This window comes from Motacilla alba, chromosome 26 (genome assembly GCF_015832195.1).
Source record: "Motacilla alba alba isolate MOTALB_02 chromosome 26, Motacilla_alba_V1.0_pri, whole genome shotgun sequence".
Classification (NCBI taxonomy): domain Eukaryota; kingdom Metazoa; phylum Chordata; class Aves; order Passeriformes; family Motacillidae; genus Motacilla; species Motacilla alba.
The window spans coordinates 4,774,035-4,787,170 of NC_052041.1; the positions used below are offsets into that span (position 1 = coordinate 4,774,035).

At 60.6% G+C, this 13,136-nt stretch overlaps 1 protein-coding gene across 1 annotated transcript in view; it reads left to right on the top strand.

Annotated features, from left to right (window-relative positions):
• The window catches only part of SCUBE3 (signal peptide, CUB domain and EGF like domain containing 3), a 32,417-nt gene that overhangs the window by 15,119 nt on the left and 4,162 nt on the right, over nt 1-13,136 (top strand). The window contains exons 7-22 of the mRNA XM_038162600.1: nt 2,831-2,878; nt 5,745-5,861; nt 6,976-7,098; nt 8,233-8,349; nt 9,298-9,420; nt 9,611-9,745; nt 10,002-10,094; nt 10,179-10,295; nt 10,373-10,534; nt 10,760-10,963; nt 11,044-11,205; nt 11,468-11,635; nt 11,725-11,886; nt 12,112-12,309; nt 12,732-12,884; nt 13,042-13,121. Coding sequence (XP_038018528.1) covers nt 2,831-2,878; nt 5,745-5,861; nt 6,976-7,098; nt 8,233-8,349; nt 9,298-9,420; nt 9,611-9,745; nt 10,002-10,094; nt 10,179-10,295; nt 10,373-10,534; nt 10,760-10,963; nt 11,044-11,205; nt 11,468-11,635; nt 11,725-11,886; nt 12,112-12,309; nt 12,732-12,884; nt 13,042-13,121 — 2,162 coding nt within the window. The remainder of the gene's footprint in view (nt 1-2,830; nt 2,879-5,744; nt 5,862-6,975; nt 7,099-8,232; nt 8,350-9,297; nt 9,421-9,610; nt 9,746-10,001; nt 10,095-10,178; nt 10,296-10,372; nt 10,535-10,759; nt 10,964-11,043; nt 11,206-11,467; nt 11,636-11,724; nt 11,887-12,111; nt 12,310-12,731; nt 12,885-13,041; nt 13,122-13,136) is intronic.

The window sequence follows — 13,136 nt, forward strand, 5'->3', positions numbered from 1 at the left end:
CCCCTGGGCATGTGGGCAGGGGTCCCCTGCCTGCTTCTGTGCTGCTGAAGAGAGAGCTGTGAGGATGTCCTCATGCTGGGAAGTGTTCCTGTCGCTGCCACTGGCAGCTTTTGAGGAGGGATGTGGAGGGGGCAGGTTTGCCCACAGCAATCTGCTCCAACTTGGTATTGTGGGGCCTTGGCTCAGGAACAATTGTCTTGCAAAAAAAAACAACCAAAAAAACAAAACCAAAACCCCAACAACCTGACAACTCAACCACCCCCAGAATTGTCCTTTTCCTGTGTGTGTTTTCAAATTGTAAAACATCAAACAGAGATAGAAGTTTTACTGGTTTCATATGCTTATGCTGTTTAACAGCTGCTTTGATTTAAAAAATGTTATATTTGGGGAATGATTAAGTCCACAATTGCTTGAGACATTTGAGTTCTTACTGCAAAATGAAAAAGAAAAAGGAACTGGAAGCAGGAGAGGTTTTGGCTCCCCGTGTGCCTGCTGTGCCTGAACAGAAAACCCTTCGTGCTTTCCACAGACGGCTCCGTCCTCAGGGCAGAGGATCCCCCCCGAGCCCCTGGCTGCTCCCTGCCAGCTCGAGGGGTGTTTGGGGCTGAGCCCCCAGCAAAGCCCTCCTCCCCATCGGCTCACTGCTGCTTTAATGTCACTGCTGTCCCCCAGCCTGCTCCCAGGGTGGATCCCAATCCCTCCTGGCTGCTGGCAGGCGCTCCCAGCCCCTGGTCCCCGCCGTTCTGGTGTTTGTTCCCACAGCCCTTGCGTCCTGTCCCACCTCTGAGGAGCCTCCCAGGGGTTGTTGCTGCGCCTGGGTGGGGAGCTCTCCTCCAACAGGGAGCTCGGGACCCTGGGGTGTCAGCTGGTGGGCTCCTCCTGGAGGAGGGGCCCTGCGTGCGGCGTCTGGCTTGGGCAGGTTTGGGTCCAAGGGTGCCCCTGGACCTGCTGGGTGTGGGGGTGAGAGAGCAGCTCTCCAGAGCATCTCATGAGCTGGGGGATGCTTCAGAGCACTCTGTTTGCTGGGGGAGGGTGGTCTCTGCGCTCAGACCCTGGGTACCACAGCTGTGAGGGTGGGATTTGGGGGTTTCCAAAATCACTCATCCTCTTGTCCTTGGCCAGAGTCTCCCTCTTTGTCCCCATGCCCTGCATTGTACCTGCTGGGGAGGCATCTCCCACCAGAGCCAGCACATCCCTGTGAGCTGTCCCCTTGTCCGCCTTTCCAGGGGAAATCAAACACTGCACTAGAGGATTTTAGGAGCAGCACCAGCCCAAAGCCCACCACCACAGCACGCCTGTCTCATGCCTTTGGGCTCTGCAATCCCCTCTCACGGGAAGGGGCCTGCCCAGCTCCTGTACTCCCTGGGGGATTCCCAATCCCCAGCCCCACCGTGGGAACACCAAGGGCTTGTGCTCCAGCCTCTGGGAGCCAGCAGCCGCCCCGCGGGGATGCCCGGCCAGCAGATTTACAGCCGAGGTACCTGCTCGGATATTTATAACCACCCTTTCTTGTTTTATGGCTCGGGCACTGCAAACAGCCCTCCCCTCTCCACACTGCCCCCTTCACTGCCCCTTCCCCATTTCCTCCAAAATATTTCATCATTTCAAGGGGAATAAAGTTTCCAGCGAGGGGAAACGCAAAGTCGTTCCCCGGGCCATGGGCTTTGAAATTGAACGCGGTGTGTTTGATGGGCTGCCGGGACAGGCCCCAGGTCCAGGTTCCCTTCAGATCACACCACGCGGCAGGAAGCACGATCAGCCCCTCTGAGTGACAGTTTCATTAGGCCACGGCCGGTGTTTTTCATTTTTCTGCTTTTTATTGCTGCTTTTAAAAATGCAGATAATGAGGAACATGCCTCTAAGCACAGGGGCCATCACTAATGGCTCCCAACATGTCTGCAGGCACGGGGGGGAGGGGGAGCCGGGAGGGGAAGTCAATGACCTTATATATTTATATTTATGCTCCAAAAGCAGCCTTTAAAAAAAAAAAAGCACATAAAATAACCCTCCGGCAACCAAGGGTGCACTGCCCGCGGGGAGATGCAAAAACAGCTGTCACAGTTGATGCAGATTTTGGCTTTCCAGGAAGATTTACTAGCCAGGGCATCATTGCAGCTCCCTCCCACCTATATTTGGGGTGCAGCAGGGCTATTGCTGGCCCCCTACTTGTGGCGAGCACTGGTGGAGCGGGAGGAGGTGGATGGGGAAGAAATGCAGTTAGATGGGGAAGGAAACTAAACCCAGCTCGAGTTTTATGGCTGATTTCCTGACCCACGCCTCGGCGCTTTGCGGAGCTGCCGGTGCTCCCCAGCTTTGTGGGGCTGGCGGTGCTGGGAGCTCTGGCCCCGCAGCCGGGGTGCACTGACCCACGGGGGAGGCTGAGCAGCCCAAACACACCCGGGGTTTGTCTCACCGCTGGCTCGGCCGCTAAATCCACGGGTGCCACAGGCGGGATGTGGCTGCCTCCCCAAAGCCCGTGGCTGCGCGGCGTCCGCGTGGCTCCGCTCGGGGATCACCCCCTGCCCTGGCCCGAGCTGGTTCTGTTCCCAAGCAGGGCGAGGACCCGGTTCCCCAGACTAACAGGCTGCACTAACGCTCCTCATAACGCGCTTCTCCCGCTCGCATGGGGCTCCAACCAGCCCAGCCCAGCTGGAGGGGGTTTGGAGAGGCTGAGGGACGTGGAATGCTTGGGAGGTGGGAGAGGAAAAGCCCAAAGGGACAGTTTCCACCAGGCTGGAAATGCAGCGGAGTTGAACCCATTGATGTGTGACACCAACCAAGTTCCCTGCTGGACACTGTTTCTAAATCACTTTTTTATAATGTTAAACAGGGGAGAGACACTTCCAGCAACACGTTATCCTTGAGACGTTTTCTAATGGTAAATATTTTCGTTCTCTCTATCTCTACGAAGGGGTCTAACCGTAGATGGTCTCTCCTCTGGAGATCATGGCGGGGCTCGGGGGCTGAGCTGCTGCGCTAACCGCATGTCTCACTAACCCTGCCCCGCTGCCGCTTCCCAACCCCGCCAGGCCAGCCCGGGGCTGGGCTGGGGGACACAGAGGGACCCTTCCCCCTGCCGTGCTTGCATGAGACGGGGCTCTCACGCTGCTTTGGTGGATCCAGCCCGCGCCAGGGGTGACAATCTGCTTTCCAGTGGCTGTGGCAGTGGTTACCCCACACCCAGGAGGAGCTCGCAGTGGGCTGCCAGCAGCTGCGTGGTGGGGAGGGGGATGCTTGTGCCCGTCTCTGTGCTGTGCACCCCCAGTTGTCCCTTCCTAGAGCCCACCCACACGAGGATGGTCCCCTCTGGGACCTCCAGGGTGTCCCAGGGTTTGGCCTTGCCACGCACAGTGGCTCTCAGCCCAGAGCTGCAGCAATGGCCGGGCTGCAATGGCCCTTTACGGGGCTGGGCACCTCCCCAGGGATTTCTCTGCATCCCTGTGGGGTCTCCAAGCCCTTCCCAAAGGTAAGGTGATGCCTCTGCTCTGCCACCAAGGAAACTGAGGCAGAAGGTGCAGCAACTTGTTTGTGGTGGGGAATCTTGTTCCTGGAAGTGCAGGGTGCAGGCAAACTCCTGGCACATGCAGGAGCTGTGGGAGCTCAGCTCACCAGCACAGGGAGCACAGGCTGCAGCTTTTGGGGGGCTCTGCAGAGCCTTTCACACAGGGGTGGGAGGAGTGGGGGACCCCAGATCTGCGTCATCACCACCCTCCAGCCAGCCCAGCTGTAATCCCTCCAGTTACCGTGGAATTATCCCCTCTGGCTCGTGGGCTCACATCCTGCTGAGATTGTCCTTGCTCAGAGGGTGGAGGTGAGGCCGGAGTGTCACCAGCATTGAGGCTGCTGAGCAGGGTGAGGAGTGCCATGGCACAGCAGTCAGGCAGTGACACCAGAGCTGGGACGCAGGAGGGTGGAAAAGAGTGTGTGTGTGTGTGTGAAGCTTTGTCCCCTCCCTGCCTGAGCGATGGAGGCCTCACCAAAGCCCTGTGTGGCTGGTGAGTCCCGCCAGGCTGGGAGCAGCCCTGGGCTGCCAGCTCCGCCGAACAATCGCTGCTCCCCGGGCAATCCAGAGCCCAGCCCGTGCCACCAACCTCCACTGCCCCACAGGTACCCCAGCAGCCCCCTCCGGGCTTTCTGCAAACCCAGCACAGGGTCCCCCCTTCACAGAAGAGTCTGCAGTGGTGCTCTGGCCGTGCTAACCGAGCTCATACCCAATGCCCACCCTGGGCAGTGCCCTGGGATGGTGGATGGGACTGGCTCTAACCTCAGGTGAAGTTCCCAAAGGTGCAAAGAGGCCAGGAGGGGTGCACAGTGCTGGAGGAGGCTGTGAGCACAGTGACAGTGTGCCCAGGGCACCACGTTCTCGGGAGAGCTCCATCCTCCCAGCTGCAGCTGCTTCTCCAGCTCCATCCCGCTGGCAGCAGCACCTGAGCCAAACCAATCGTCTCATCTCAGTTAAATCAATCCTCCTCGGGCTGCTTCTGCATCAGCTGCTGGAACAAAGGCTGGCGTTAAACAAATGACTCCGTGGCCTTTCAGAAAGTTTCCCTTCCCCTGGGCACGGTGTCACCCGCCCCGTGTCCCCAGCGCCGCGGGGAGGGGGACGGCCCTGGCACGGCTGGGCCGCGTGGAGGACCTGGCTGGAGGAATAATATCTGCAGAAATCCTTCCCCTGCCGTTAGGTTTTGTAATTGTGCTGGCGATTAATTTCATTAAAATGGTCCCTTTTGTTCTCTTATTATGGGACATCATAAAAATAGCAGTGGCAAGACGAGCACAGAGCGATCCCAGCTCCCGGGCCCCGCGGCAAATGGTTGGATGGTTCAGTCATTCCTACCCCATGTGGTGCTTGCAAAGAGCAGGAGAACCTGGGATTTGCTCTTTCCAAGGAATTTCTTCAAGGCATTTTCATCTTGGGTTCCTTGAAGCCCAAATGCCTCATTTATCCAAGCAACCAGCCTTCTGAAAGGAATATTTTATTATCCTTTGTGAACAACTTAATGCACTTCAAACCATTGTTCTGGTGGTTAGGGTTGAAATTGAGGATTGATCTCACAGGGAAGCTGTCAAGCTGAAAATGCTTCATTTAAATTAGTGTCCCTTCTAGTCCTACCAGCAACAGCTGACTTTGATAATACTGAAATAATTAGCTCTTTTTTTTTTTTCAAATGGATTTTTTTTCCACTGATGCTGCCTGCCTCTGAGTGTGTGATTTAATTACACGATGTGTCTCCCAAATTAGCCTGAGACACCGGACCAGCCGTGCCTGAGCAGCGGGTGACGGTCAGGGACTGACAGCACAGGGTCACCCGTGGCTTTGTGGCTCGCTAGCTCGGTGGCAGCGAGGGGGACAGGACCCCCCTGCCACCCCACCGGGGGACTGGGGCTGTGCACCCCCATCCCTGGGAGCTGCAGCCTGGCAGGACCCGTGTCTGGCTGCTTTTGCACAAGTGCTATGGCTTCTTTTTGTTTGAAGTCGAATTCCTCCTCTTGGAGCTGCCGAAGGTGGCCTCCACGAGGCCCTGTCTGTGGGGCACAGCAGCCCCATGTGTTCGTCATTTCACGGCTCTGTGGCCTCCTCGCTGCTGTGGCAGAGCCAAGGGAGGTTTCCATGGGCTCTGCAGGGAGGTTTGTACCCGCTGCCACTCCCAGGCCGTGGCACGGGGGACATCTGGGTGGCGTGACTCCCCCAGCCTTTGGAACACTGGTCCCTCACCCAGCCTTTCTGTCCCCTTCCCATGCAGAGACGTGTGCTGTGAACAACGGGGGCTGTGACAGCAAGTGCCACGATGCAGCCACCGGCGTCCACTGCAGCTGCCCCATGGGCTTCATGCTCCAGCCTGACAGGAAGACGTGCAAAGGTAGGTGGGTGTGAGTGGGGCTGGGGGCTCACTGCTCACCCTTGGGTGCCTCAGGCCCCCGTTGTGTCCTCAATGCCCTCAGAAAAGGCTCAGATTTAGCTCAGCTGGACGTTGTCCCCAGCGCTCACTGGCTTGGTGTTTGCATGCATGGGGTGGGGACAGGAATCACCCCCTGCACGGGGACTGGGATGCCTTGCTGCAGGCACCATGCTTGGCCCCATGCCCCTGGGAAGCCTGTGGGGAGGAGGAAAAGGGGGTCAGGTCAAGTTGGAGGCAGCCCTTGTGGGGCTAGAGGGTGCTGTCCCATCTCACTCCTCCCCACTGCCTGAGCTGCCCCAGGGGCAGGGCTGGATGAGCAGGGAATGCACGCCTGCTCTGGGAGTGGGAGATGCACAGGTTTCCCCTGGGACACTGCCCAGCCAGGTCTGAGCACCACGTCCCACATGGGGGAGAACACCCCGAGGTGCTGCACGTCCCACCAAAGTCCCCACCCACCTGTCCCTGCCAGGAGGGCAGTCCAGGCTGCTTTCCCTGCGCCCCAAACTTTCCCCCCTCAGGGCTGGCCAGTGCCTGCGTTGTGTCTTCTGGCAGCTCTCAGAACTTGACCCCAGCTGAAAGGAAACCCTGTCCCACTGCTGGCTGCCTGTCTACCTGTTGACTGCTTCCAGAGCCCCTTGTCGCTGGTGTTTTATCAGAGCATCCAGCCCTCTCCAGCTCTGCAGTTTCCAGCGATGTGCAATAACCCAGAGCCACGTCCCCTCTGTCTGGGGTTTTATTATGGCTGCAGGCAGCTTTACAGCTTGCTCCCTCACAGTCATAAAAAGCAAACCTCAGCCCCAGCGAGGCTGAGCTGCTGCCCCAGCACTGGGGGATGGAGGGACAGGGCAGGCTGCTGCCTCCTCCTGGTCTCCTTCCATTTCACACGCTGTTTCCTAACAGTAAATTTTGTGATTAGTGGAAAACCAAACCACGTCAGCCACGTTCATCAGAGCCCAAAGGGTTTCCTGCATTGGCCAGCTCATGGTGGGGACAGCATCCAGAGGGGAGCACTGGGCTCTCCTGGCCGAGCATCCCAGCCAGGGTGTGACCCTTGGGTGCCTCTTGTCCCCACCAGACATTGACGAGTGCCGGCTCAACAACGGCGGCTGTGACCACATCTGCAGGAACACGGTGGGCAGCTTCGAGTGCAGCTGCAAGAAGGGCTACAAGCTGCTCATAAACGAGAGGAACTGCCAAGGTAAGGGGCACTGAGTGCCCAGGCCCCCTGCCCTGCCCCTGCCTGCGCTTCCGTGGCTGCTGCTGCAGAGCTGCTGTCCCGGCTGCTCATTCCTCTGGCCCTTGCTGTGTTCTGCATACGTCCTTCAGGGGATTCGTGCTGGATTCGGGCTCTGGTTTGGGGCTCAGCCCTTCAGTCTCAGAGCTGGGGACTTGTGGGATCTTGCAGAGTTAAAGCCAGCAATTAGGCAGATGCCAGGGTTCCCAGGTCTTGGAGGGCAGCAGTGGGGAGAAGATGCCTCCTGCTCACTCCAGAGGGAGTTGGCTGCTCCGTGCTGCTTCTTCCACCTTTTTCTCCTTGTCCCAACATCTCTCATAAGCTCAGGAGGTCACTGCTGCCCCCGCAGCCCATGGCCAAGGTCAGCACGGCAGGTGTGCATGAGCCCGAGTGTTGCCTCCTGAAAACACACGGCCGGGGAAGGAGGGGGCTGGCAGGCTCCGGGGCTGCCACTGCTTTCATCTCCGTCCAGGTTCTGTGCTCCGGGAGTTTGACGTGAGCGCAGCAATTAACTTAATGAAGCCAATGAAATGATGCTCCAGCCCACCAGGCTGGGTTCACCTCCCAACCGGGGCCTCCCTGCCCCGGCGAGGTGCCCGCGGGGCCGAGCAGGCAGTGCTGGCACCGTCCCCGAGGCAGGACCTGCCCGCGCAGCATTCCTGATCCCTCCCTGGCATCCTCCTGATCCCTCCCTGGCATCCTCCCGATCCCTCCCTGCCCTGGACGGGCAGCAGCCGGGGGCTCTTGCAGCCCTGCCGTGCCAGGGCCAGGATGCTGGTCCTGTCGGGCCCGTTTGAGGTGCAGAGGGGCTGCAGGAGCTTGGGCAGGGGGGTGCTGGTGCAGTGGCTGAGGAGGAGCTTGGGGAGAGGGAGCCCAGGGCTCTGGAGCATCCTGAATGCCCAGGATTGTATGGAATGGTATTGAATGCCCAGAGCAGTCTGCTTCTGGACCCTTGGAGGATGCCGGGGCAGGGTCCCACAGCATCCCAGCGCAGCCCCCAGCTGGCTGGAGCAGCTGGAGCAGGAAGGGACCTTCCTGTGCCCGGGAGGGCCCCTGTGCCGTGCCAGCCCTCACCTGCTCCCCTTGCCTTTCCTGCAGACATCGACGAGTGCTCCTTTGACCGGACCTGCGACCACCTCTGCATCAACACCCCCGGCAGCTTCCAGTGCCTCTGCCACAAGGGCTACACGCTCTACGGGCTCACCCACTGCGGAGGTAGGGCCAGCTGTGTGCTGCCACTGGCGTGGGACCCCTGGGGACACTGCCCACCCTCAGGGCCCGTGGGGAAGGTCGGTTCCACGCACAGCCCAAGCTGAGGCCAGGCAGGGACGGGGCTCACAGCCAGACTCGCTGGTGTCTGCAACTTCAAACAGAGCGACAGGAACGATTTGCGACTTGTCTGCAGCGGCAGAGAGGGAGAAATCCCCGGCGTTTTTGGCAGGGAGCTGTGACGGGGTGGGAAGGGGAACATCAAAAGGGTTTGATTTAAATTTCACAAGGCAGATAGCTCCCAAGGGCGGGGGCGGCGGATGAAACGCGCTCTGCAGGGGCTGCCGGAGCGTGTTGTGGCAGCGGTGCCGGCGGCCCGGGATGACGAGCCCGGGTGCTCCGGTGCTGCCCGGCTGGCGAGGGGCAGCGACCCTCCTCCTGTTTCTGACCATCAGCGTGAGCCAGCCCAGCCCCTGGCACTGTCTCGGGTGTCCGTGCAGCAAAGGGATTGATGGCCCCCACCAATGCCCTGAGTGAGGGGCAGCTGGGCAGGGAGAGCTGTGACAGGGACAGCTCCATCCCTGACACGAAGGATCATTTCAGGCCGGGGGGTCCCTGCTGAAGAGAGGGACCAGGGCTGAGGTTTTGGGTTCAGTTTCTAAGTGCTTCGGCTCTGTCTGCTGTGCCCCCAGCCCACGAGGGGCTGGGGCTGGGCTCAGCCTGGATGGGCTGCACCCATGCCTGCTTGGCCCTTGGGGACACCAGGAGTCGGGCTGTCCCTTGTCCCCGGGGAGGTGGCACTGCTGGAAATGCCCTGAGGTGCAGATCCCCTGTCCCAGCTGGCCTTGGATTTATCCATCCAGAATCCCGGCCCTGAGAAAATGCAGTGATTCAGTGTCAGAGCAGAGGGGCCCCCCTGCCCCTCACCCACTGCCCCTTCCTCTGTCCCCACAGACGTCGATGAGTGCAGCATCAACCGGGGTGGCTGCAAATTCGGCTGCATCAACACCCCTGGCAGCTACCAGTGTACCTGTCCTGCTGGCTGCAAGCTGCACTGGAACAAGAAGGACTGTGTGGGTACGTCAGGCCGGGAGCCAGCAGGGCTGCTGGAGGAGCTGGGGGCTTTGGGATGCCAGGCTGGGGTCCCTGTGCCACGCTCTGGCACCCTCTGCTCCCCGGTGAATCCCCCATGAGCTGGAGGGCGCAGGGGTCCCTCGTGGGGCTCTGAGCTGTGCCAGCCATGGGCATCCTTGGTTGTCATCACCAGCTGGCGCTTGTCCCTTGGAGCTGGTGAAGTGCCTGCCAGGTTCGGTGCCACCACGGGCCACCCTCACCTGCAACAAGATGGGCAAGAAGGACAGCTGTGCCCTTTCCTGCACCTCCAAGGCCCGATTTCTGCCAGGTACTGGTACTAGTGCCACCACCAGCATGAGCAGGGGGTTCTCCATTTCCTTGCATGGCCTAAACTGAGGGGAGAAGGGGCTACACAGCCAGAGTGCGGGAGGGAGGGGGGCTGGTGCTTAGGAGGGCTCATTGTTGGATGTAGATCCAGGTCCCTGGTGCAGGATCTCTATGGTAGGGTGCTGGGCATCATTCCCCCCATGGCACAGCCTGCCAGCATCACCCTGGCAGAGCCAACTCCCCTTACTCCCTCACAGAGTCCGACAGCAGCTACACGGTGAGCTGTGGGACCCCCGTCCTGCGGCAGGGCAGCCAGCACAGACCCACCAACAGCAGCCAGCAGTGCCTCGGTAAGGGGGCTCCTGGGGTGCCCACGGCTGCCAGCAGCCTGGCTGGGCCATGCCAGGTTGCTGAGCACCCACCTGTTCTTTCAGAGACTGTGGCTGCGCCCGTCAAGCAGAAAGCCTCCTTCAAGATCAAGGATGCCAAGTGCCACCTGCACCCCCGGAGCAAGGGCAAGCAGGAGGAGGCCGGGAAGGCCGGGGCGCAAGGTGAGGCGTGACTGTGTGGAGGTGGGGGTGCCTGTGCCCCAGCAGGGATGGGGTGCTGACCTGTCCCCCCCGTGCAGGTGGCTCGGCACCATGCTCTGACTGCCAGGTCACCTTCGTCAACCTCAAGTGCGACTCGTCCAAGAAGGGGAAGGGGCGCCGGGCTCGCAACTCCCCCAACAAAGAGGTGACACGCATCACGCTGGAGTTCGAGGCGGAGATCAAGCCCGAGGAGATCACAGGTGGGCACAGCACAGGTGGTGGGACCAGGGACACGATGCCATCCCCATGCAGCAAGGAGGGACAAACCAGTCCTCGTCCTGCACAGGATTGGCACGTGCTGGGTAGCTCTCGCAGCTGAGCGTTTGGGGGATGGTTGTAATGCTTCTAGGCCTCCCTCTCCCCCACTCCCTTCTTACTGCATCCCTGTTTCCTCCTGTGCCCCCATTCCCCTCTGCGCCACCCAGCCAGCTGCAACCTGCACTGCCTGCGGCAGAGAGTGGAGAAGAAGCTGAAGTCGGCCATCAAAGCCCTGAAGAAATCCATCAACCAGGAGCGGTTCCTGCTGCGCTTCTCAGGGATGGAGTACGAGGTGGCCCGGAAGCTGAGCGTGGCCCCGGAGCGGCAGGAGAGCTGCGGGCCGGGCCAGCAGCGCCTGGCCAGCAAGTGTGGTAAGGAGCGTGCTGGGGTGACGAGGGGACCCGGCGGTGACAGCGCCCGCAGCATCACCGACGTCCCCCCCGGCTCTCAGTCAGCTGCTCGCAGGGAACCTATTACCACGGGCAGACGGAGCAGTGCGTGCCCTGCCCCCCCGGCACCTACCAGGAGAAGGAGGGGCAGCTCTCCTGTGACCTGTGTCCCCGCGGCGACACCTTCGGACCCATGGGAGCCACCAACATCACCGGCTGCACCGGTAAGGGGGGCGCAGGTGGGGCTGGAGGCACACTCGGGGGATGTCCAGGGCTGCAACCTCAGCCATTAGCTAGCAGACAGGAAAGCCTTGAGCATCCCCAGGCCTCACAGGAGTTGCTGGTTTGGGTGTTTGTTATTGAGAGGGGACCCCAGGAAGGGCAGCCCTTGCTCTGGGTGTACTGGCGCTGCCGAGGCTGAGGGGGAAGAGGATCTGGGTCCTGGGCATGTGGGGCGCCAGGACTGAGCAATGCCTGTGCCTGCAGGTCAGTGTCCCCCTGGCCAGCACTCTGCTGATGGCTTCAAGCCCTGCCAGCCGTGTCCCCGTGGCTCCTACCAGCCCGAGGTGGGCCGGGCGCTCTGCTTCCCCTGCGGCGGGGGGCTGACCACCCGCCACGAGGGAGCCCTCTCCTTCCAGGACTGCGACACCAAGGGTAGGTCAGAGCTGGTCCCCAGGACGGGGGCCACCCAGCAGGGCTGTGCCAGCAGCTGACACAGCCCCCTGTGCTCCCTGACCCCCCAGTGCAGTGCTCCCCTGGGCACTACTACAACACGAGCGTGCACCGCTGCATCCGCTGCGCCGTGGGCACCTACCAGCCCGACTTCCGGCAGAATTACTGCATCTCCTGCCCTGGCAACACCACCACCGACTTCGACGGCTCCACCTCGGTGTCCCAGTGCAAAAGTAGGCGAGCTGGGGCGCAACAGAACGGGGGGGACAGGTGTGGGGTCCTCCTTCAAAAGTATTTCGAAATCCTGTAGAGTTTGGGGTCATTTCGGTGCTTTGTGCATGCAGGCAGGCATGGGGGGTTGGCTCATGGGACGCTGCCCAGCAAAGCACCCCCAGTGGAAGCTCCCCCCCGTGCCCCCACGGGCCGGTTCCAGCTGAACTGGTGTCCCTGCCTTGCAGACCGGCAGTGTGGAGGGGAGCTGGGTGAGTACACGGGCTACATCGAGTCCCCCAACTACCCGGGGAATTACCCCGCCAACATCGAGTGCACCTGGAACATCAACCCCCCGCCCAAGCGCAAGATCCTCATCGTGGTGCCAGAGATCTTCCTCCCCTCCGAGGATGAGTGCGGCGACGTCTTGGTCATGCGGAAAAACTGTAGGTAACCGAGCAGGCTGCAGTGCTCAGGGGAGGAGCTGGGGAGGAAAGGGTTGGGCGTTGGCAGAGAGGGAGAAAGGTGCATCCCGGGCAGCAGGAGGGGAATTTTGGGAAGAGGGGGAGTGGGGAGATGAGCATCACCCAGCCATCTGGTGTCTTGCTGGATCTCAGGGGGATGTGCATGGGCTGGGCTGCACGTCTGGGCCTCAGCCTTCATTTTGGGGGTTAAAAGTCCCATTTGGTGCTTTCCAGAGCAGGGAAGGAATAACAATCCCTGGTATGTAACGTGAGGGTTAGGAAGGGCTCAGCCTTGCCCAGATTGGACAATTCCCATCCCTCATGCCACCCTTGACCCAGTAAGGCTGGGGGTATCTCTGCTGATGGGCAAGCAGCATCCTGTGTCCCCTTGCTGTTCCCTGCAGCCTCCCCATCCTCCATCACCACCTACGAGACCTGCCAGACCTATGAGAGACCCATCGCCTTCACCGCCCGCTCCCGCAAGCTCTGGATCAACTTCAAAACCAGCGAAGCCAACAGTGCTCGGGGCTTCCAGATCCCCTACGTCACCTACGACGGTGAGCACGGGCAGATGCCATCCCAGCACGCTGCTGCTTCTTCCCCCCACAGTTTGGGAGCCAGGTCACCCCCAGTTCACACCTCCTGTGTGTGCTGAAGGGTGGAGGCCAGAGGTTTGGGGACAAGTGGCAGCTCATGCCCTGTGTTTTTTGGCAGAGGACTACGAGCAGCTGGTGGAGGACATCGTGCGGGATGGAAGGCTCTACGCCTCCGAGAACCACCAGGAGATCCTCAAGGTGAGCCCCCAAGTC